The sequence below is a fragment of the Natator depressus genome, chromosome 22 (genome assembly GCF_965152275.1).
Source record: "Natator depressus isolate rNatDep1 chromosome 22, rNatDep2.hap1, whole genome shotgun sequence".
Taxonomy (NCBI): Eukaryota; Metazoa; Chordata; order Testudines; family Cheloniidae; genus Natator; species Natator depressus.
Window position 1 is genome coordinate 4,554,625 of NC_134255.1, and position 21,590 is coordinate 4,576,214.

Genomic DNA, 21,590 nt, shown 5'->3' on the forward strand with positions numbered 1-21,590 from the left:
TGGAAGGTGACTGCTAAAGCGGGTCAAAAAATGGAACCAAATGTTTGTCGAAATATATTCACTAACCAAAGAGGGAAAGGAATTGGAGGTAGCTTATTTGATTCATGCTATTGGACTATCTGAACAAAAAGTGGAAACAGTTATTGGCAGATAAGGTATCTGCTAACTGACAGGATTTCATTAGTCTTTCATTATTTGGGATTCTTATTTGACCAGCTCTAAGACATGTATCATAGTGGGGCATTAGCTCAGTGCTGAATGTGATGGACAAGCATCTCATGTTAAAATACCAGGATCTGGGCTTTCTTTTGAGATCACCAAGCCAACAATTTACAGGCTCTAGTCTTGCCTAACCAGCCGTGACACTGATTAACAACATGGAAAGGGGACCAGAGAGGGCCACCTGCATGACCTTGCCTGAAAAGCCAAATGGGGATCCAGCAATGTGCATGGCATTTTACTGACCTACAGCTTTTGAATCACCCTTGGCAAAATGGGGTTCTTGTTGCCAAGGGGATTAATGGAGCAGAGAGAGTTTTATGGAAAGAGGGTAGTGGAAGAGGCAGCATAGGCTAGAAGGTAAATCTCATGGGCTGGGCTTCTCCTCAGCTGCCAGGCCCAGTCATTTTCTTAACAAAACCAACCAACCAAAGTCTTTACTCACTCCTTATTTTCAGGTTCCAGCTCCACCCTTCTCAGGAACCTCTGGCCAGTGCCCATTTCTAGTCAGTTCAGCTTCCTCTCTGGGACAGCAGCCCCAGGGCGGTCTCCCTGAGCTCTTAGCCCACTTGCTTGAGGGGAAAACCACCACAGGAATTAGCATCACACCAATGTGGTTTTCCCTCCCCAGGCCCAGTCTGTCTCAATCAATTCCTCCTCCAGCTGTCCAGCAGCAGCCCTTTATAGGCCCAGGTGTAGCCCTGCCTCTTTAATTGGCTGGACCGGGCTCACCTGTACTGGTTCAGGGGCACTAAATATAGTCTAGCCACAAAGACCAGCTACCCTGTGACTGCAAGAAACTCAATGGGGAATTATGCTATCCCAGTTCTAATCCTGGCTCTGCTGGTGACCTGGGACAAATAACTTTGCCTCTGGTTTGCATTTCCTATCTTGGCTGTTCAGATGGTAAATTCTTTGGTGGCAGGGGAGCTATGTGTTTGGACAGTGTCCAGCAGCAGAATGGGGGTTGGGGAAACTAGGCACAACTGTAATACAATTAGCAACAACAATGGTCTGCCCAACCCCTCCAGCAAAGCAGTCCCAGCTCTACCAGGACACCCTGTCCTAACTAAAATCCCCTCTCTGCTTCCACGTAGAATTTCGAACTCTGCTGTGGCTGTTTCAAAGTTCCTCTTCACGTCCTGGTCTGAACTGAAGGTGAAGAAGTCCGGGGACATTTCTTTCCAGTTCACCCTAAATATTTCATTTAGCACTTGCTTCTAAAAATATCAATTTCTTCCTTTTCTTTTTTTTTAAGCTAGAGGCTCATGCACCACACAGCTCATCCTTTATGAATATTGATGAGAATTATTAGTCATGGAATATTTCATTTCCCTCCTCCTCCCCCAATCTATATAAAACCCTGGTCTTTGCAAAGGGGAAAAGTCATCAAAAGTTATGAATCTTGATATGCTTCAGGATTAGATTCATTAATATATTTATAGAATTATTATATACCTACATGATCAAATACTGTACATAGAAGCACCCCCACATATAGGGCATTAGAGGCAGGATTGCTACACTATAGTTAAATGCTACTGTCTGTGGGTTAAATTCACCTGTATGCACAGGACTTAACTACTGCACAAGCCATGTGTTGATCCTCTGAACAAGGGTGAAGTTCACTCCGTCTATCCCCATACGTACCAGCTCCCTATCATTTATATTTCTTACACGTTTGCCCCCTTGCCAGCTAAGTGCTCATGTGGCCTTCTCCAACCTAATTTCGGAGCACCTCCAGATACATGGATTTTTATCCTGATTATTAGAGCTGGGCCGTTTTTGGACAAACATTTTATTTGATGAAAAATGTAGTTTCAGTCAATCCAGAACTCTTCTTGAATTTGACAGGAATAGTTTTGGCCAGAAGAGGAGGAGGAAGAGGGGCGGCTGCTGCTGTTCCTCCAGCTTTGCCTGACCCCTACTCTATTAGTGTATATGTGTGAATTCTGCAGTGAGTTTCTGGCCACAACTGCAAGGTAGATTTGCTTAAGTTGGCCCATGATCCACCTGCTGTTTAACACAAGAGAGGGGGTGTCTCTGAACACAACTCTCAAGCTGGTATTGCTCCAGTGACTTCAATCCCATCTGCTCTGTATGTCTCTACGTGTGTGTGAGAGAGAACATACATACACCCATTGACTTCAATGACACCGATTTACACCAGAGGAGGATATGGGCCATAATGAATATACATAAGACGTAGGCAGACATAAGCTAGAAATTCGTTTGCTGTGGTGGGAAGGTTAGCAGGTGCTGTTGTACCCTGTGGAAATCTCCATTGCAATGCAATTGCTGGACACCACCGGGGCCTGCAAAACTCTGGAGAAATCGGTGTGTCCTTTCCCAATGTCTCATAGGGTCCATGCACCCACTCACACATGCATCTATAAGCTTTATGAACCAGAGTCCGGAGTTCCCTTCTTGGGAACAATGTCTTCAAGGTAAATTAAGAAGCTGAAGTGGGAGCTTGAGCACAGTAATGTCCTATCACTGATGCTTGGAGGACTTGCTAGAGGATTTATGGCATCATTTGAAGCTGGCTTAATGGTATAAACAGACCGGCATGTCCAGGTTCTGGTCTAGCGGAGACTGTGTCAATGAAGTGACCTGCATTGCTTATGATATATTAGCCACTGGCAAATGTTTTGTCCTGGTACCCATAAAAACACAGGAGGGAAAGTAAAATCCCCCCACTTGTCAAAAGGATGCTAAAGGCCATCGCAACAGCTCTCTTCAGGGAGAGGAGAAATCCATAAACATGTGCTCTTGGGGATAATTCTGAAGGTAGGTTGGGAGCAGGGTATTGGTGATAAACCTACAGTGCCAGGAGTAGCTATTCTGACAAAGGGCTCACACTTTTCTTTTCCCTTTCCCATACATTTTTTTAAACTAGGAAATTAAATGCCCCAAGCTACAAGAATACAATATTAAGGACAGTTAAACACTCAAAAGTCAGGAAGTGTCAATGTTAAGGTGGAACACATAACCTTAACTCTGCCTCCGTTTTGTATGCATTATGATACAGGGTAAAGTTTTCAAAATAACCTAAGTGACTCAGGACCCTAACTCCCATTTTCCTAAGTGACTGGGGCTAGATTTAAAAAGGTATTTAGGCACCTCAAGATGCAGATAGGCGTGAAGGAAGTTTCATTCTTAAACACTTTGGAAAATCCCACTTTAAAAATCTGGCCCTAAGTGATTTAGAAGCCTAAGTCCCATTACAGTAAATAGTACGTAGCTTCCTAAATCACTTTTAAAAATTTTACCTGCAACCTTTAACTAGATGATCACAGGTTATCTTATACTTGTGGATCTAAGATTATGGGGAAATGTTCAAATTCTATTACATTATTTGAGAGAGAGTTCACTATCTTTTTCTGTATTTTCAGAGGAACCTAAACTCAAATTATAGAATCATAGAATATCAGGGTTGGAAGGGACCTCAGGAGGTCATCTAGTCCAACCCCCTGCTCAAAGCAGGACCAATCCCCAATTAAATCATCCCAGCCAGGGCTTTGTCAAGCCTGACCTTAAAAACTTCTAAGGAAGGAGATTCTACCACCTCCCTAGGTAACGCATTCCAGTGTTTCACCACCCTCCTAGTGAAAAAGTTTTTCCTAATATCCAACCTAAACCTCCCCCACTGCAACTTGAGACCATTACTCCTTGTCCTGTCATCTTCTACCACTGAGAATAGTCTAGAACCATCCTCTTTGGAACCACCTCTCAGGTAGTTGAAAGCAGCTAGCAAATCCCCCCTCATTCTTCTCTTCCGCAGACTAAACAATCCCAGTTCCCTCAGCCTCTCCTCAGAAGTCATGTGTTCCAGACCCCTAATCATTTTTGTTGCCCTTCGCTGGACTCTCTCCAATTTATCCACATCCTTCTTGTAGTGTGGGGCCCAAAACTGGACACAGTACTCCAGATGAGGCCTCACCAATGTCGAATAGAGGGGAACGATCACGTCCCTCGATCTGCTCGCTATGCCCCTACTTATACATCCCAAAATGCCATTGGCCTTCTTGGCAACAAGGGCACACTGCTGACTCATATCCAGCTTCTCGTCCACTGTAACCCCTAGGTCCTTTTCCGCAGAACTGCTGCCTAGCCATTCGGTCCCTAGTCTGTAGCTGTGCATTGGGTTCTTCCGTCCTAAGTGCAGGACCCTGCACTTATCCTTATTGAACCTCATCAGGTTTCTTTTGGCCCAATCCTCCAATTTGTCTAGGTCCCTCTGTATCCTATCTCTGCCCTCCAGCGTATCTACCACTCCTCCCAGTTTAGTTTCATCCGCAAATTTGCTAAGAGTGCAATCCACACCATCCTCCAGATCATTTATGAAGATATTGAACAAAACCGGCCCCAGGACCGACCCCTGGGGCACTCCACTTGACACCGGCTGCCAACTAGACATGGAGCCATTGATCACTACCCGTTGAGCCCGACAATCTAGCCACCTTTCTACCCACCTTATAGTACATTCATCCAGCCCATACTTCTTTAACTTGCTGACAAGAATACTGTGGGAGACAGTGTCAAAAGCTTTGCTAAAGTCAAGAAACAATACATCCACTGCTTTTCCTTCATCCACAGAATCAGTAATCTCATCATAGAAGGCGATTAGATTAGTCAGGCATGACCTTCCCTTGGTGAATCCATGCTGACTGTTCCTGATCACTTTCCTCTCGTGTAAGTGCTTCAGGATTGATTCCTTGAGGACCTGCTCCATGATTTTTCCGGGGACTGAGGTGAGGCTGACCGGCCTGTAGTTCCCAGGATCCTCCTTCTTCCCTTTTTTAAAGATTGGCACTACATTAGCCTTTTTCCAGTCATCTGGGACTTCCCCCGTTCGCCACGATGTATACAATTCATAAATATTGTAACAATTCTGTAGCCTCCACGACTTCACAGGTGTAACTATACTGCACACCATGTCCACTCTTCAGGAGCATCAGGGATAAAATTCAGATCCTTCTGCTCCAAAAAGCACAGGTCCCTACTGCTTTACCTACCTTGCTAATAACATTATAGGCACTATGAAACAAAATGGAGCAGTTCCAATTCTATCCAGTAGATGGCAGTCGTGCCCACATACATTCCTCCCACATCAGCACATTTATTGCAAGTGCACATGGGTAAGTTGTGTGTGTAATTGGTTTAAGCTCAGCTCAGAAGCAGCATCTGTTTTTTCAGTGAGGTGCCTGCTTTTTACCCAGCTTTCCAGCTGGCCTGACAGAAGCAAAATGTCTGCCTGACACTTGACAAAGCACAGGCTTGTTTGTTTGTTCTCAGATTTAACTTCCATCATTGCCTTGTTTGTCTAACATGCAAGGGATGCATCAGAGATGTTTCAGTGAGGCCCCCACTGATGAGGATGCACCTTAAGCAACTTCTCTGGCGCTTACTGCTTCTTCTCCTCCTGCAAATGCCTTTGTTAGATAAACAACAAAAGCCTCAGCACCGTTTATACAGCAGATGCCTTTCCTAATCACTTGCAATTGCATCTTCTCGGCAAGATGAAAGCGACAATGCTTGGGGTAAAGCGAGCTCTCCCATCACGCAGCTGCCAAGCTGCAGAGAAGGCAGACCTTTTATGGCTGATATAGTGGCGAGGTTTATAGACAAAGCTCGCACTGTGCCCTGCTGCTGGCTTTGGAGATCAGCTAATGAAGGGATCATGAACAGTATGGCTCCAAGCAGATTGCATGCTCGGGTTCCCATTGCTTTTGTGGGGAATCCCATCCCCCAGCAGCAGACGGAGCGCCACGGGTCCTGCTCCTTCACAAATGGATGAAGAATGTTCTGAGTGACTAACCTGCTTAGGTATGAGAGACCAGACCAACTCCTGTGGGGCCCCTTCTTTGTCAGGCACGGTAGGTTTCATTAGATCTAAAAGCAGGTCAAGCACGATGGATCCTGGTAGCTCTTAATGCGGGAATGCACAAAAGTTCTGGTTCCTTCAACAGGCAGGTTACTAGTGAAGAATGGCAACTCTTCCCTGTTGTGCCCAAAGGCTGGACTGAACTGAGGTTCCTGCAGTTGTGAGGCACGTGTCTAGGGGCCAGCAGCCCAACTGTTAGAGCTGGGAGGGTTCGCATTGCAGAGGCTGTGGGTTTGATTGTCTGGGGGACACCCCCCAACAAGGTTTGGGCTGGCACTCCCGCCCAGACTACCTCTCTTCAGGGTGGAATTCTGCTCAGAAGGCTCCAGTTCAGGCCAATGCTCCCTATGAAGCCCTGTAATTCCCTGAGGTGAGTAGCTGCCTTCCAGTGCCGGTGCTGGTGGCCTGTATAAATTGTGGCACATTGGGTGGAGGGGAGGGTCTCAGAGCAGTTATCAGAGCAGGATGTTTCCCTGTGAGAGGCTCATCTGCTGAACACTGAAGGGTTTGTGTCCCCCCACCCAACCCGGGCTGTGGTGAGCTAGTGTAAGCCCTTCCCCTGGGGTAGATCCAGTTGCTTTGTGACCTAATCAGAGGAGCGTGTGGGTTGGTGTGTAACAGCAGCCAGCTCCTTCTAGATGAACCAGCTACTTTCTCCAATAGTGGAAGTTACTTTCCTGACTCCTCAAAATCCCAGTGTCATGGGGACAGGACGTGGCTGCGACATGTGAGACCAGAAGCAGACTGGCCAAGCCACAGAAGGGACCTTCTAGCCCTCACAAAGGAACACTGTGATTGTACCATGCTGAGAATTCCTCAACATCATCCGCCTCCCCCAACCACTCACTTCCCCAGGGCGACTTATGTCTTACCTTACAGAACACAACTTGATTGTCCTTCTAGCTGCAGAGCTCCCGGCCGAGAGTCGGGGGTACATGGCAGCATCAAGGGAAGCAGAATGGGATGGAATCAAACACTGGGAAACACTTATTGTAATTATTGTATAGTGCAAGTCCGAGCGGTAACAATCAATCCAGCCACTGATGGGCTGAGCCACACCCTGGATCAGAGTGCCTTCAGAACCCAAACGTAGATCCAAGTTTTCCAGGTTCCTTTTTCACAACGGGCCAAACCAAATGCCTTTGGAGCCAACTCCCTTTGGACTTTGGTCTGTTGGATTCTGGATCAGAATCTTGTCACTTGATCTCACTTCTCCTTCCTGTCCTTGACAGTGGAGCATCCCAGCTTCAACTGGCACAAACATCCCTCTCCCTGCACAGAGTGGAGCTGCAAAGCTATCTGCAACCTTCATTCCTGCAAGAGCTGCAGATTCTGTTTGAGAAGCTATTAAGCACCAGTCCAATAGAGCAACCTTTAATTGACAAGCCACTTGGCCCTTTAAATGATCTCTGAATAGCGTTTTCCTTTTATTGCTTTGTGCAGTTGAGCAGCCTTGGCTTCAGGTTATTTTGGCTTATGATAAACTCTGGATCTATAAAGCTCCCATTCGCTTTGGTCTCTCTTTTGGTCTCTCTTGTCCATTTGCTTCCTTTACAAATTTTAAATTAAAAAGAAAAAGCACACAGAAAAAAAGATACCAAATTAACAGGAAAACAAATGAAAATGAGTATGTTGTACCTCTCTTTGATGACAGCCACCGTATTAGCTACCCTTACACCGGACAGACAGTCTGCTCAGCAGCACAAGTGGGCTTTTATATTTATTCTAAATTAGAAACAAAATGATGGAAGCCTCAAATGGAAGCATCAACTAATTGCACTAATATCTCACTAATTCCAGCATCAGGGAGGGGGAATAATGACTTTTTGCTATTTTACCAATTGTTCAATTTAGACCAAGGTGCATTATGAGCTTTCTTTCTGTTCTGTGGTGCAGGCTGAGATTCCAGTTCAATTATTAATATGCAGGAGTTATAATTATTCTGATGACTGGTATGAGATAATTATAAACCATAAAAACAGCTTTCATCTGCATGCACAATTCGGTTTTTTTCCTTCTTTTTCTTTGCGCTGTGAATCTGAATCTTATCTGTAAACTGGAGACACGCAAGAGTTCAGAATGATGCACTTAAAAAAAAAAAAAAAAGCAAACCTAGACACACTGTGTTGATTTGGTGCTCATGAAAGTGTGGAGCAGATAACACCAGCCAGAAACAGGAGCAGCGGGGCAGCTGCACGTTCTGCCAGGCAATCTCCGTTCTCATCTGTAACAGCTCTGCTATTCCCAGGCACTTGCACATCCGTGTCTATGCATGTCCATCTTGAACTGAAGCAGTCTTGTTATTCCTATCCTGAGCAGCTTGGCCAATGTTCCTTTCATTCTGAGCAGTACTATCCCCTGCTGTTCCAGTCCTGAGAAATGTCAGTCCACCTCAGTCCTGACCTACAATCCCCACTGCTATCTAAGTCCTGGGCGCTCACTCAGCTCTGCCCAACGTACCTCATTCCTGATCTGCCATCCCCTCTGCTATTCCAATTCTGGACCAGCATGCAATAGTGCGAATGCATCTCAGTCCTGATCTGCAGCCCCTTTGCTATTCCCGTCCCAGGCCCTCCCTCAGTTCTGCCACTGTACCTCAACCCTGTTCTGTAGTCACATCTGCTATTTGAGCCCTGCACTCGCCCTGACTAGAGAAAGCCAAAATTAGAATCATCAAATCGTAGGACTGGAAGGGACGTCAGGAGGTCTTCTAGTCCAGTCCCTTGCACGCATGGCAGGACTAAGTATTATCATAAATTCTATGATGCTTTCCCATTGTAGGTAGATATTTAATGAAGATGAATATGTGAGACCACAAAATGAATTTGTATGTGGGGTCCCGATTTCTAGCTATTCTCCTGGGTTAGCAGGGGTGGAAATATACCTCATGTATAGCACTACAGTACACCTCCCCAGGAACTCAAATGTCTAAGGATTTGTCTCTCTTTTTTTTTCTTTCACAGGCCTTCTTTTGCCATGGTTGGGAGCTTCCAGTGGGAATGTTTGAAACGATAAAGTGTGGTCTTCTCATGGCACATCATCCAGGCACTGAAATGCCACAAAGTGAGGTTATCTCCAGAAAGGGCTCGAGGAGGCATTTAATTTGTCTATTTCCATGGCACTCCCTATCCTAGTTATCTGAACCCCTTATACAAGCTCCCAGAAAACATCGGAGACAGATTGAAAAGACACATGTGCCAACATCAGATTGCTCCCCACCACTCTCTTCATTGTCCTCAGAGAACAGAGGGCAAGAGATTATTTTTAAAGAAATGTCATTCACCTCTCAAAGCATTGCACTAGAACATCAGTGTGCATTCAGCTGGTAGGAGAGGGGGACTCACTGGGGACCCCCCCCTCACTGAAGCTTCACCCAAAACTCTAGCTGAGCCTGAAGTTGCCCCTCTTTCCATGTCGAAAATCACATACTCTGCAGTCTGCTAACTGCTTTTCCCAATCGGTTTTCATTTTCATTCTGGCAGAAATGCCAGTAGATGCCATTACAAACCTTCAACAGGTTTCTGCCAGTTTCTCTATTGGTTTCTCATGGGAGACCAATAACCCCAGAAATCTGTACGCCAGTAAATCAGTTGCTCCATTCCTAAACGTAGTTGGCCAACTGGAACCAACTGCAAATGCTAATGTGGGATTTCCAGCTCTGTACTTCACAGGGCCTGCTGAAAGAACTCCAGATCTCATGAGCCAGGTGATATGCGTTGTGTATGTACCCCATCTTGGCAAACTGAGAGTTGTATTGACTTCAGGTAATGAGCTAAACCTTTTGGGTGCTTGACACCCCACAATCTTTGGAGATTTTTCCATCACTGGTTACCCACTTGTAGATCTGACCGGTAGCCCCATGATATCTGAGTGGTCTTTAGTGATAATCCCTTCTGTTAGACTATGACACCCTCAGTATGAGAGCTTGCTTTACATGTTTGCCAGTGGGTAATATCTGACAGGCCTCATTCTCTCAGTAAAACAGGGTGCAGTGTACAATGCTACATGGGAACTATTGGTCAGCACATAATGGCTGCCTCTGGCTGCAATGCCACCGTTTAACTCAGTGCTCTGTATAGTGCATTCAGATACCTTAAGTCAGTGGTTCTCAAACTTTTATACTAGTGACCCCTTTCACATAGCAAGCCCCTGAGTGCGACCCCCCTTATAAATTAAAAATACTTTTAAAATATATTTAACCCCATTATTCATTCTGGAGGCAAAGCGGGGTTGGGGTGGAGGTTGACAGCTCGTGACCCCCCATGTAATAACCTCACCACCCCCTGAAGCAGGGCTGTGGAGCCGTGCTCCGGCTCTGCTTCAGCTCCAGGCAAAAACCTGCAGCTCCACTGCTCTGGAGCTGTTCCGCGCTCCAGCTCCGGGCTCCGCTCCAAAGCCCTGTCCCGAAGGGTCCCGACCCCTAGTTTGAGAACCCCTGCCTTAAGTGTAGATGATGCTATTTAAACCAAGTTCTACATAGCTATCATGTAGGGGGAAGAAAGCTGCCGGAGACCCGTGCACTGAACGTAAATATCTCTGCTATGGGATCACCAGTGACGTGCTAGTGGATATTCTAACTAGAAGTTACTGATTCATAGGGAACTGTACAGCAGCATGGCAAAGCCTTGGCATGGGGTCCAGAGACCTGGATTCTAGTCTGGTTCTGCCGCTGACTTGCTGTGTGACCCTTGGCAAAACAGTTAGGTTTTGCCTTGACTAGACATGGGGCTAGCAAGGCATGGAGGAGGAGTTCACGCTTCTCTGAGCAGCAGTGTTTCATCCTACTGTGTGCACCTTTGTTTCATGGAAATCAATCTGCACAGGCGGGAGAACATGCTGCACTGACCAGCTCTTCCTTGACTTACCAGCAGCCTCTCTCCCCGGCCACGTCTCTTTTTACCACCAGGCCTGTCAGCTGCAAAGAGTGTTCTGCCGAGTGGGTGCCGGCAGCTTCACAGCATGGGGAGGGTTCCACACAGCTGCCATTGCCCTCCGCAGGGGGCTGGCCTGCCTTTCTGCAGCTGTGTTCCCCTCCCCACCACGGAAGGGAGCATACAAGCCTCCCTCTGCAGAAGGCTTGAGCAGAGCATGAGAAAGGAAAGCCGGGAGAGCGAGCATGGCATGTGCATTCTCCTGCAAATGGGAAGCAGTCACGGGCACCGTCTAGCAGCCGGCGGCTTGCCGGAACAGGTGGTGGAGGAGTAGGCTGACACCTCCTAGCTTAATAGTTCCCGCTAGTCACTTTGTGAATGGCAGCCAAAAAATGCCATGATTGCAGCAGCGACGGCCGCTAATGACTCGGTATAGATCTGGCAAGACAACAAAGGCAGGAGAAGAGAGAGTGGGAGCGGAAAAGACTCCTGAATTTCTACTTTTGGCCGGTGAGAAGTAAATGGAAGGAAAGTACAGGGAGGGGGCAGGTGGGAGCCAGTTGGGAATAATGCCAGCCTGACGTGGGGATGAGTTGCTGGCGTAACCAAGGAGGGGGTTTCACGTACCAGCCATTGGGTTGAAGGGAGCCCTCATTGCCGGAACTGGGGATTTACTGTAGACCTTTGGCTTTGGAGGAGGGTTGGACTGAACAGAGGGAGAGGATTCAGTTCTTCTAATTTTAGGGCAGATCTGGAGCTTATTACCTAAGCCAAAATTTTGAAACTTGGGGACGTAACATCAGCCATCTATGTCCGTATCATGGCTCCTAAGTAAGTGGCCTGAAGTCAATACAAGCTGCAAGAGCACAGAACCTCTGAGCCGCAGGGCATTCAGTTGGATGCCATTCAATGGCTTAGGTGCCTGGCTTTATGCGCTCAAGATTGGAAATGCTGCCCCTAGTCCGTGCTCGGGCAGAACCTCCGCTGAAGCCAACGGGGAGTTCTGCCGGAGAAAGGATCCGGCCCTTAATGACTAAATGGCACATTCCTCTTGATTATGTATCTGTTTCTGAATGTTAACAAACAGTCTGCAGTGTTTGACTGAGTGGGTTATTAACAGAATGAAGACAGATGGTAGAGGATTAACTCTAACGCTTCTTTATTGCAAGGCTGTCACTACAGAGAGCTCAGCGCTCTCCCTCTGACTACAACCGTCACCAGCTTAATTCCCCACTACAACTCAGAGCCACACGCCACCTAGTGATCCAGGCACAAAGAACACCCGATCATTAATCAGAGTGTGGGGACAATCAGAAAGTGACTGTCAGAATGGCACCTTCTCGTGCTCCCCATGCACCTTTGAGTTGTATCCAACCAGGCTTTTACTGCCATAAGCTTTGCAGAGCTGACATAGCCGGAGGCAGAGCGCTAGACTCTCTTCTGCCCTGTGCATCAGAGCCCATATAGCTGGATTTGATTCTTCCGTGTGCATCATCACCCGTGTTAGGAGCACTGAAACTTGATTCTGTGATGCCAGATGTTGGGTTGCAGCTCCCAGCTTTTCCTGCGGGACACCAAGACTTTGTCTAGACTTAAGCTTTTGTAATATGTGTTAACTGATTGCCAGTTAACACATGCTAACTAACACAATTGGAAATGCTAATGTAGACTAATAAATGTGTGTTCATGGACACTCTAGAGTGTCAGATCGGAACAAATATCTCAGAAGCATCTACATTCATATTTACAATCATGTTAATTAACATGTGTTAACTGACAATCAATTAACGTGTGCTATAACACTATTAATACTCTAGTCTAGACAAGTCATTCGAGAGCTGACGTAGGGGGATAAAGAGTAAGACCCGATCTACCTGCAGATTTCATACTGGTATAACTATGTCGGTTAGAGCTGTGACTTTTGACTGGTTTAGTTATATCGGTGCAACCCCGAGTGTAGACGCAGTTGTTCCAGTGTAAAAGTATCTATACCAGTAGCACTTATACCCATCCTGCACAGGACTAGCTACACTAATATAAGCACTTCTATAACTGTGAGCACACGAGGGGGCATTGTACCCCTCTGAGCACAGTTAAAGTGATACAGCTGTTGTGTGTAGGCAAGGCTACATTTCTCTGACTACAGCTGCACTTTAAAAGCATTACCGTTAGGCGCCAGCATGGTTCTAGTGACGGATGTAACTACCCATTTCCACGATGATGGAGACCCCATGATGCATAATTAGCAGATTGCTCCATTGTCTGCGTCTGTTTTTAATTCCTTCGGATACCCCATAATTATTGATAGGGCTATTCATTAGCGTTCTAATGCAATAAAGAGGAAGATCTTTTATTTGGCAAAATTCAAAAGGCAAAGCATCTCTCTTTGTATCCCTGTGGTGTATTTGGTCCAAAGAGTCTGGCTCAAGCTATCAGAATCGTAGACCAGTGAAGTAAGTACCAAGGGTTCTTAGCTGCTCTAGTAAGGATGACCAGATCTCAGAAGTCCACATTGGTTCAGATTAGCTGCAAAGTTTGGATCTGGAACTCAACAAAGTTTAGGGGTGTTTGGGTCTGGAATTTTCGTCCAGGACCATTTTCAGTACAAATAGATCAATGGTGGAGTACGTAGCTATGGAAAGCCTATGACTTTGTTTTTATTTTACTGCATCTTTAAATCTAAGGAGCCGACTGTCTGCAAACATTGGTAGCTATCTGCTTGTGCAGAATGAGACAAATACACTGTGTTCATTCTCTCCCCCTCACAAAGACTTTATTTTTGTTCTTTCAGATTTCTCTTTTCTTAGTCTAACATAAAACCACATTGACGCTGAAATTAGCTAGCTGATCAGGGAGAAACATAACTGGAATTCTCAAGAGGTTGGATGCTTATCCAGAGGAAGGTTGATTCTGCAGGATCAGGTTCTCCCAGGAGATTCCCGAGTGTTGCCACAATCCCGCTGTACCTCAAATACCTCTCAGAATGTTTCTACACTGCTGATTCTGCTTCCAGACACTAGTAGGAAGGCCAAGGGGCATGAAAATATTGCAGAAATCAGGCAAACTAAGCTCTGGATTCTGCCACCCTTACTCCGATAGAGTATGCCCTTAGTGTGAGTCTTCACTACGGGAAAAGGTGTTAGCTAACACATGGTAACTAACACGAGGTAAAATCCTAGTGAAGACAAGGCAATTTGTCATTTTCACACGAGTTAGCAGGTTGAGGATTTGGGTCAGTTCTTGTTCAACCCAACCCGTTCCATCCCTTCCCTAGCAGTAATCCTACTATGGCCAAACTCTCCTCACTGTGCACTTGACACGAATCTCCCGTTTAGTGCTGCTTTAGGGACCTTAATCCCTCTCTGTTGATTCTCTGACCTGGCATAAAACACAGAGGTGCTGCAGTGCAGCTGCCCCTGTCCTGGGGTTTGCTTCACAAACAACTCAAGAGCAGAAGCTGCCAGAAATTGGGATGTTCACTCTTCTGAGTGTAAATATTTTTTACTATTTAATTATTTCGACTCATAATTATTCATCATTTTTGGATGGATTAACCATTGATAGGACAGCACTTTGGAGATGGATGGAATATATAACAACACTTTACATGTCTCTCTGGGTTCTTGCAGTGTGCAAACACCTCGCACGCATTAAAGAAGCCATCCTCACTGGGAGGCAATATTAGCCCCAATTTAAGATGGGGAACTGAGGCACAGAGGATCAGATTTTCAGAGGTATTTAGATACCTACATATGTGGATGGATGGGGTTTTCTAAAGCACCAGAGCAGGTTTGGTGCCTAACTCCCCTATGATCTCCATGGGAGTTAGGCATTTATATACCTTTGAAGATCCGGACCCTAGGATCCTAAATGTCATTGACTTTCAATGAAACTTAGCCTGTTGCTTTTGAAAATGGGACTTAGGCACTTTTGAAAATTGCATCCTAAATGATTTGCCCATTTGAACCCAGCTCTCCTAAGTCAGAAGTCCTTATGCTACCCCGAAGAGCAGGCATCTTATGGACAGGCTTTCACATGTATGAATAAAATAAAAAATACTAAGCACACTTACTGTCTTTTCCACAAGGGAAGTACTTTTTACACACACTGATTAATCACTACAGCATCTCTTGGCAAGGGAAAGCGTCCCATTTTATACATAGGAAACTGAGGCATAGAGAGGTAAAGTGACATGTCCAAGGTTACAGTGAGTAAGTGGTCGAGTTGGGACTAGAATTCATATCGCCCCTCTCACGCTTTTCTATTCTCACTCCTAGACTGGACTGCCACATCAGAAAAGAAATCTTGATCCACGGAAATCAGTAGAAGCTTTGTCATTGTCAGCACTGGATCAGGCCCTTGATGGACTCAAAACACGTGTAAGCCTCGGTAAGGGCTAAAGATTGTCACAGTTTGGGTTTCAGGAGACACAGTGTAATGAATCCTGATGCCAGTGTGTAGCCAGATCTCTGGGATCTGGCCAAAGCAAGCGTCCATGAATAATTCCCCACATTTGGCAGTGCAACTAGAACTGGGCAAAAAAAAAAAATTTCAATGAAGAATGCAGATTCGGCAACACCAAAACATTTCACGAATTCATGTTGGTTTGCCAAATTGTTTCAATAGGGAAAAACCCTAAAAAAAATCCAAAAAAGTCAAAACATTCTGTTTCAACGTATTTAAAATGAAACGTTTTAATTCTTCTGTTCCAAGTGACTTTCTTTAATTTTATTTTTAAAAGGAATGAAAAATGGTCAAAATTGAAATGAAACGTTTCATTTGACCTGAAAAAATATTTTGTTTGATTTTTGTTTTGCCACAAAAAATAAAAAAAAAAAAAATTGGTTCCATCCTATATGATTTCCCCCTCCCCCGATTATTTGGAATTGCCGGGGACTGAAAAATCCATTATTCACAAGCTCTATGTGGAATGGCAGCAAACAATCTGGTGGCTGCTTCTGCAGTCTCAGAACTCCACCAGCCCATGAGGAACCTGCATGTCCTCTCCATGGGGTGGAGAGCACAACCGGTGGATCTGTGGAGTGCTTCTCTACTGGTCCTCCCTCCGCTCTCCTGTACTGGGTCATGCAGGGGCTCTGGTTCTACTGCTGTCAGGAATCTTTGTTCTTATTGAGGAGGGGACAAGGATTTTCCCCTTATTCATAGCAACACACATGGTAGAAAGCATTTGTATCCTTCATCTAGAGACTTGCTCTGGGAAGGGTTCATAGAAGAAGGGGTTGGGGGAGAGAAGACGTGTGGGGGAAAGGGGAATAAAGGGAGAGGAGGGGATAATAATGGGGTGCAGGGGGAAAGAGATGGGGAGAAGTAGAAGCTGTCAAAGAAAGTTGGCAGAGGTGGGAGGAACAAGAAGGGAGGGGTTGTGGGGAGAGCCCCGGTGGCATGTGGGGCAGTCGCTTACCTTCAGTCATTCTCCGATACTTCTCCTTGTACATGAACCCCAGCACGAGGCAGCATCCTCTTCTCGGGAGACCCAGTTCTAAAAGTGAAAGAGCGACAACCACATTAGTTGGCAGGCCAGCCAGGAGAGAGCCAAAGGTGCCCACGGTGGGTGGGATGGGGTAAAGGGGGTGTCGCCTGCCGACCCCACCATCAGTGCAATGCAAAGGGGTCATCAAGGCGGAGGTCTCCTCTGCAAGAAGGGAGTGGCCAGGGAAAGCAGATTGAACAGTTTCTCCAGAGAAGGGTCTGAGCGTCCCATCCCCAATGGGAAAGCCATTCCCTCCGCATCCCATCTCTCAGGTGTTTGCCTCTCCTGCTGCTTCTATGCTGGGTGCAATGTACTGTGTGTCTCTGCCCTTCCATAACGTGCAGCAGTGACGAGGACTCGGCTTCTTAATCCCTTTCGCTCCGCAGACTGTGTGATAAAATGTAACGTAGGGTCGTGAAGGAGAGATAAACCTGACTTGAGGCTTCTTGCCCTTTCAAAACAAACAGCTGGCCCTCACAGTGGCACAATGCCAAGGCCCCAGGCAGCCTGTTGCTTTGATCCCTCAATTTCTTACAGGGGGTGACTGACTATCAGTAAAAAGCAGAGAAGCAGATCTCAGCATGGATTTTCCAGAAGTGCGTTGTGTGTGTGTGTGCATTTCTCCCCACGTGTCTATCTCGCCACACAACAAAAAGCCCTCGTTCTTCAAAGAAATTCTCCTGCGCCAGGGTAGAGAAAATTAAGATACCATGTCCCAGCCGCGGCTTGCCTTTGGGGGCCTCCCCCATTCTACAGAACCATGCAGATCAAAGCCCCTTTGATGTTTACTTAGTGCCTCTGTGGTCCCTTAATACAGCTCCCATTTGTCACCAGAAGAACACTTCTGATGTCACAAAGCAGTGTAGGTATGAGAAAGGGGAAGACAGCAAAGCGCAATGGCTTAAAGTGCTGGGAGCTTTACAGCAGAGAGCACTATACACAGCAATCTATCTACGGTACTCACGAGACCCCCTCTTCTGTAGTATTGGAGCACCTCACAATCTTTAATGCACTATGCTCACATCGCCCCCCTGAGGTTGGGAAGCGATATTATCCCCCTTTTACAGTCAACCTTTGCTCTTGCTGAGCAGCACTTACTTATGTGCATAAACCTACTGGACTTGTGCAACCTGGGTAAGGATCACAGAGTCAGCCCATGAGGGGCACAGTGGGATTGCCTTTCTCATTTACGTGTGGTACATAGTGATACAGAGCACTTATGCAGCACCAACTACCCAAGTATCCAAAGGCCTTCCCAGGCACTAACTGATTGGCCTTCACAGTGCCTTGGGTGGGCAGGTATTAGTGTCCTCAGATGATAAGGGGGAAACCAAGTCACGGATTCTCAGAGAAATTGAGATGCCTAATTGCAAGTGATTTTATAGGGAGTTTGCCATCTAAATACGTTGACGATCTGGACCAGAGCACAATGAAACCAATAGAAAGACGCCCATTGACATCAATGGACTTTGGATCAGGCCCAGAAGCAATTTGTCCAATGTCACATAGAACCTCATCCTGAGGCTGAGAATCTTCACTTCTCGCTACCTTCGGCTCCACTTCAGGAAGGTACTTAACCAACTGCCCATCTTTAAGCATGTAAATAATCCCATTGAAATCAATGCTTAGAGTTAGGCACACTCTTGGATGGTTTCCTGAATTGGGGTCTTTCCTGGCAGTTGAGAGCAGGATCGGCTCCACAGTAAATCAGCAGCACAGTGAGGCTGAGACGCTGGCACTCCTGTCTCCCAGTCCCAAGCTCAAACCACAAGACCAAGGCCATGCTGGTCATTGCTATCTTTGTATTCAGCAAATATAAACATTTGGGCTATTCCAGTGAAATAAAAAATAGATGGGGTGGTTATTAGTGGAATAATAGATGCCTTCTGTTAACTTCTATTGGTCACCCCTAGTGCCTGGTGACTTCAAATGGAGGATAGCCCCAGGAGCTGTTTAACTCAATAGCTCAGTGCTCCTTTCCAAATACAAGGTGCCAACTAGAATAGGTAGCACCTAGCTGAAAACACACACACACACTCTCTCTCTCTCTCCCCCAAAATAAGACAGAGCTATTTATCTGTTGGAATTATCTAAAAGCTCTAATACTGTTTAAATATATAAAACCCATAGAAGTAAGCAAGATGCATTTAAGCCTTTATTGATAGGAAAGCAAAATACTATTGATACCTATCGAGCCTGCAAAGACCATCATGCTATCAAAGTGTAATTAAAGTAACAGAATTAGGTTAATCACAAAAGCAGTCAGTTCCACTGTGGAGTCAAACAAATCAGTGTTTTTCTGTTACTGAGTCTGAAGTGCAATTGCATATTTCTTTTCTGCAAACACCTCTCCCACACACACATTTGCTGTTGTTGAATGTGTTTTCACTAGCACAAGGTGAACTGCAAAAGAGGTCAGAAAGGTGGATGCTTCCAACCTGTGAGGTTTAGGTCTGGACCAGAACTTGTCCAGAGTTTGGATCAGCTTGTTCCAGTCTGGGCTCCCTCTCCAGCTTGCCTCATAGTGGGGCTGTGATAATGAATGCTTATTAAGCCATTTGAGATCCTAAAATGAAAGGAGCACAGCATTCTAATAATTTATGCTGCAAATTTGTGAGACCTCGATAAAGCTTTTATAGCTAACGGCACCTTTAAATACTTAAGAGCACCTTTAAAGATAAAGTGCTTTGAGGTGGCTCTGTGCTACCTCTAAGCTCTCAGTTGCCTAAAGATTGCTTGCCACTTCATGCCCTTCAGGGTATGTCTACACTGCACACTAAGCCCAGGCTCTGACTCAGGTTTGAGCCCAAGCCCCACTTCTGTCCACACACAGATCTGTCTGACTCAGGTCAGCAAGCATTCAGGACCTGGATCCTGGCACCTTGCTGGGGGTGGGTCAGCGCCGAGTCCCACTGTGACTCGGGTCCAAGCCCTGTCATTTTGCAGTGTGGATGCAGGTCAAGCCCCAAACCTGAGTTAGAAGGTCTGTGTAGTGCAGTATGGGAGCACTAGCATGGCTGTGAGACCCGAGTCCGGCAACTGCAGTAGGTGCTCAAGTTCAGGCTTGGAAGCATTGTGTCCACAGCCAGTTTACAATGCAGCGTAGACTCCCTTCTAGTGGCTAAGGGCAAAGGATGGCTAAGACAGTTAACCACACATCCAACATCTGAAATCCTCTGGCATCAGGGCGCTGCAACAATCCCACTGGAAAAAGGTTGTAACGCACCTGTGTCCATATCCCATAACTTTGAAATTATCCAAGAATCCACATTTTCTTCCCATGTGGCTTAATTTCTCCCCCTCCCTCCGTGAGAACTATAAAAGAAGTTTCGTCTGACATTTCCCACCTCGGTCATTTGTGTTGGGTGAAACAAAATAGTTCACTTGGAATATATCTTGAGGCGCGTCGATTTTCTCCACATTTTGATTAACTCAAAAGCAACTACACCGATTCATCACAGACCTTCTTATAAAAATGGAGACAAAGAACAGAAAAGGTCAGATCAAAGACTGGCATGGAGGGGGTTGCTAGAGTGGAAATTAGAATGCGACCACAACTCTAACACTCACTCCTCACTTATGCAATAACGAAGATCATTTGAACGAGCACCAAAATGCAGCTGCCTCTGGGGTGGGGATGGCCATCTTTGTAATGGCCCCAACATTGCCACGCAGCAGCTTTAGGGTTAGGAAATGAAGAATAAGTTACTAACTGAAAGCCAGAAGGGGAGTTCAGGTGGGAAAAATATATGGTGTTGACTGAAGTTGGAATCGACAGGGAATAACGTGAGAGGCAGGAGATGACACATGTGATTTAGAAGAGGAGCTGTCGCTTTGCTGTGCCAAATTACAGAAGCCTCCTGCTTTTCCTCATCAGATTTTTTTCTCACTTTCATTTGCAATTTAATTACCTCCTTTCAAGGCAATTACAATACCCATAAATCATGCAGGGAGCAAGGTTTCTGATCAACTAGCATACTAAAGGCTGGAGCAAAGGAGTAGTAAAGGGTTATTAGCACGATCATCCTATGTACTATTGTGTAGCTGTATCCCACCAGGAATGATAATAAATGTTTAATAGCCCAATAATACCTGTTTAATAATTTTTCCAGCTCATCCTGACTAATTGCAAGTTTATTAAAGAACAATAAACTTTATAATCAGTGTAAAGGCATAATTGCAATTCCATTGCTTATTTAATACTGAGTTAATTATATTACAACTAAGTTATTTTTTCCCATACATATTAAATATCAATTAGTTGTTTTAAACTATTGATTTGTATTTAATTAACTATGCTATTATATACCAATTAAGGTCTTATAAGAGAAGCTGAAACAGCTGGTCTCTTAAATTAAATTTTAAAATACATGGTATTAAAATAAGTATCACGTTTTCATTTTCTCACGTTTTCGCTCTGCAGAGATGGTAATTTATTCTCTGTCAATGGTTTTACATTACCGTGTTGTATGCATGAGTTTCATTCAAGGGCTTCATCTTCCATTCATTGGGAGAGCGGGACAGCGATCTCTGTGGTAGTGAGGTCCTAGTGCCAGTACCTGTGACACTGTAATATGATGGCTGGGTCCAATCACAAGACCAGAGTAGGCCTCCATACAATCTTGCTTTGTGATCTCAGATGCAAAGCAGGGTTAGACCCAGTCAGTACTTGTTTGGGAGAATGCCAAAGGACATGAAGGTCTTAGAGGAAGTGGTGGCGATGAGTCACTGGATCATGTTCTACCTTTCTTCTGGGGGCACAACGTTGACTGCGGTTAACGATTTTGTGTTTTTTTCCAGGTAATTGATAAAGATGTTAAATAGCATAGGGCCAAGAAGTCATCCCTGCAGGATGCCACTAGAAATACATCCACTCAATGATAATTCCCGTTTACAATTCCATGGAGACTGTCAGTTAGCCAGTCTTTAATACATGGAATATGTGCCACACTGAATTTGTATCATTCTCATTTTTTAATCAGAAAGGCATGTGGTGCCAAGTCAAACACCTTGCAGAAGTCTAAGTACAGTACAGCAACACTATTACTTTTATTAACCAAACTTGTAATCTCATAAAGAATATATGAAGCTAGGTTGGCAGGATTTATTTTCCATAAAACCA

At 45.4% G+C, this 21,590-nt stretch overlaps 1 protein-coding gene across 3 annotated transcripts in view; it reads right to left on the reverse strand.

The window, feature by feature from the left end:
- Positions 1-21,590, reverse strand: part of KIRREL3 (kirre like nephrin family adhesion molecule 3) — a 738,745-nt gene that overhangs the window by 290,540 nt on the left and 426,615 nt on the right. For all 3 annotated transcript variants that reach the window (XM_074936864.1, XM_074936865.1, XM_074936866.1), the window contains exon 2: positions 16,400-16,477. In XM_074936864.1, the coding sequence (XP_074792965.1) occupies positions 16,400-16,477 (78 nt within the window). The remainder of the gene's footprint in view (positions 1-16,399; positions 16,478-21,590) is intronic.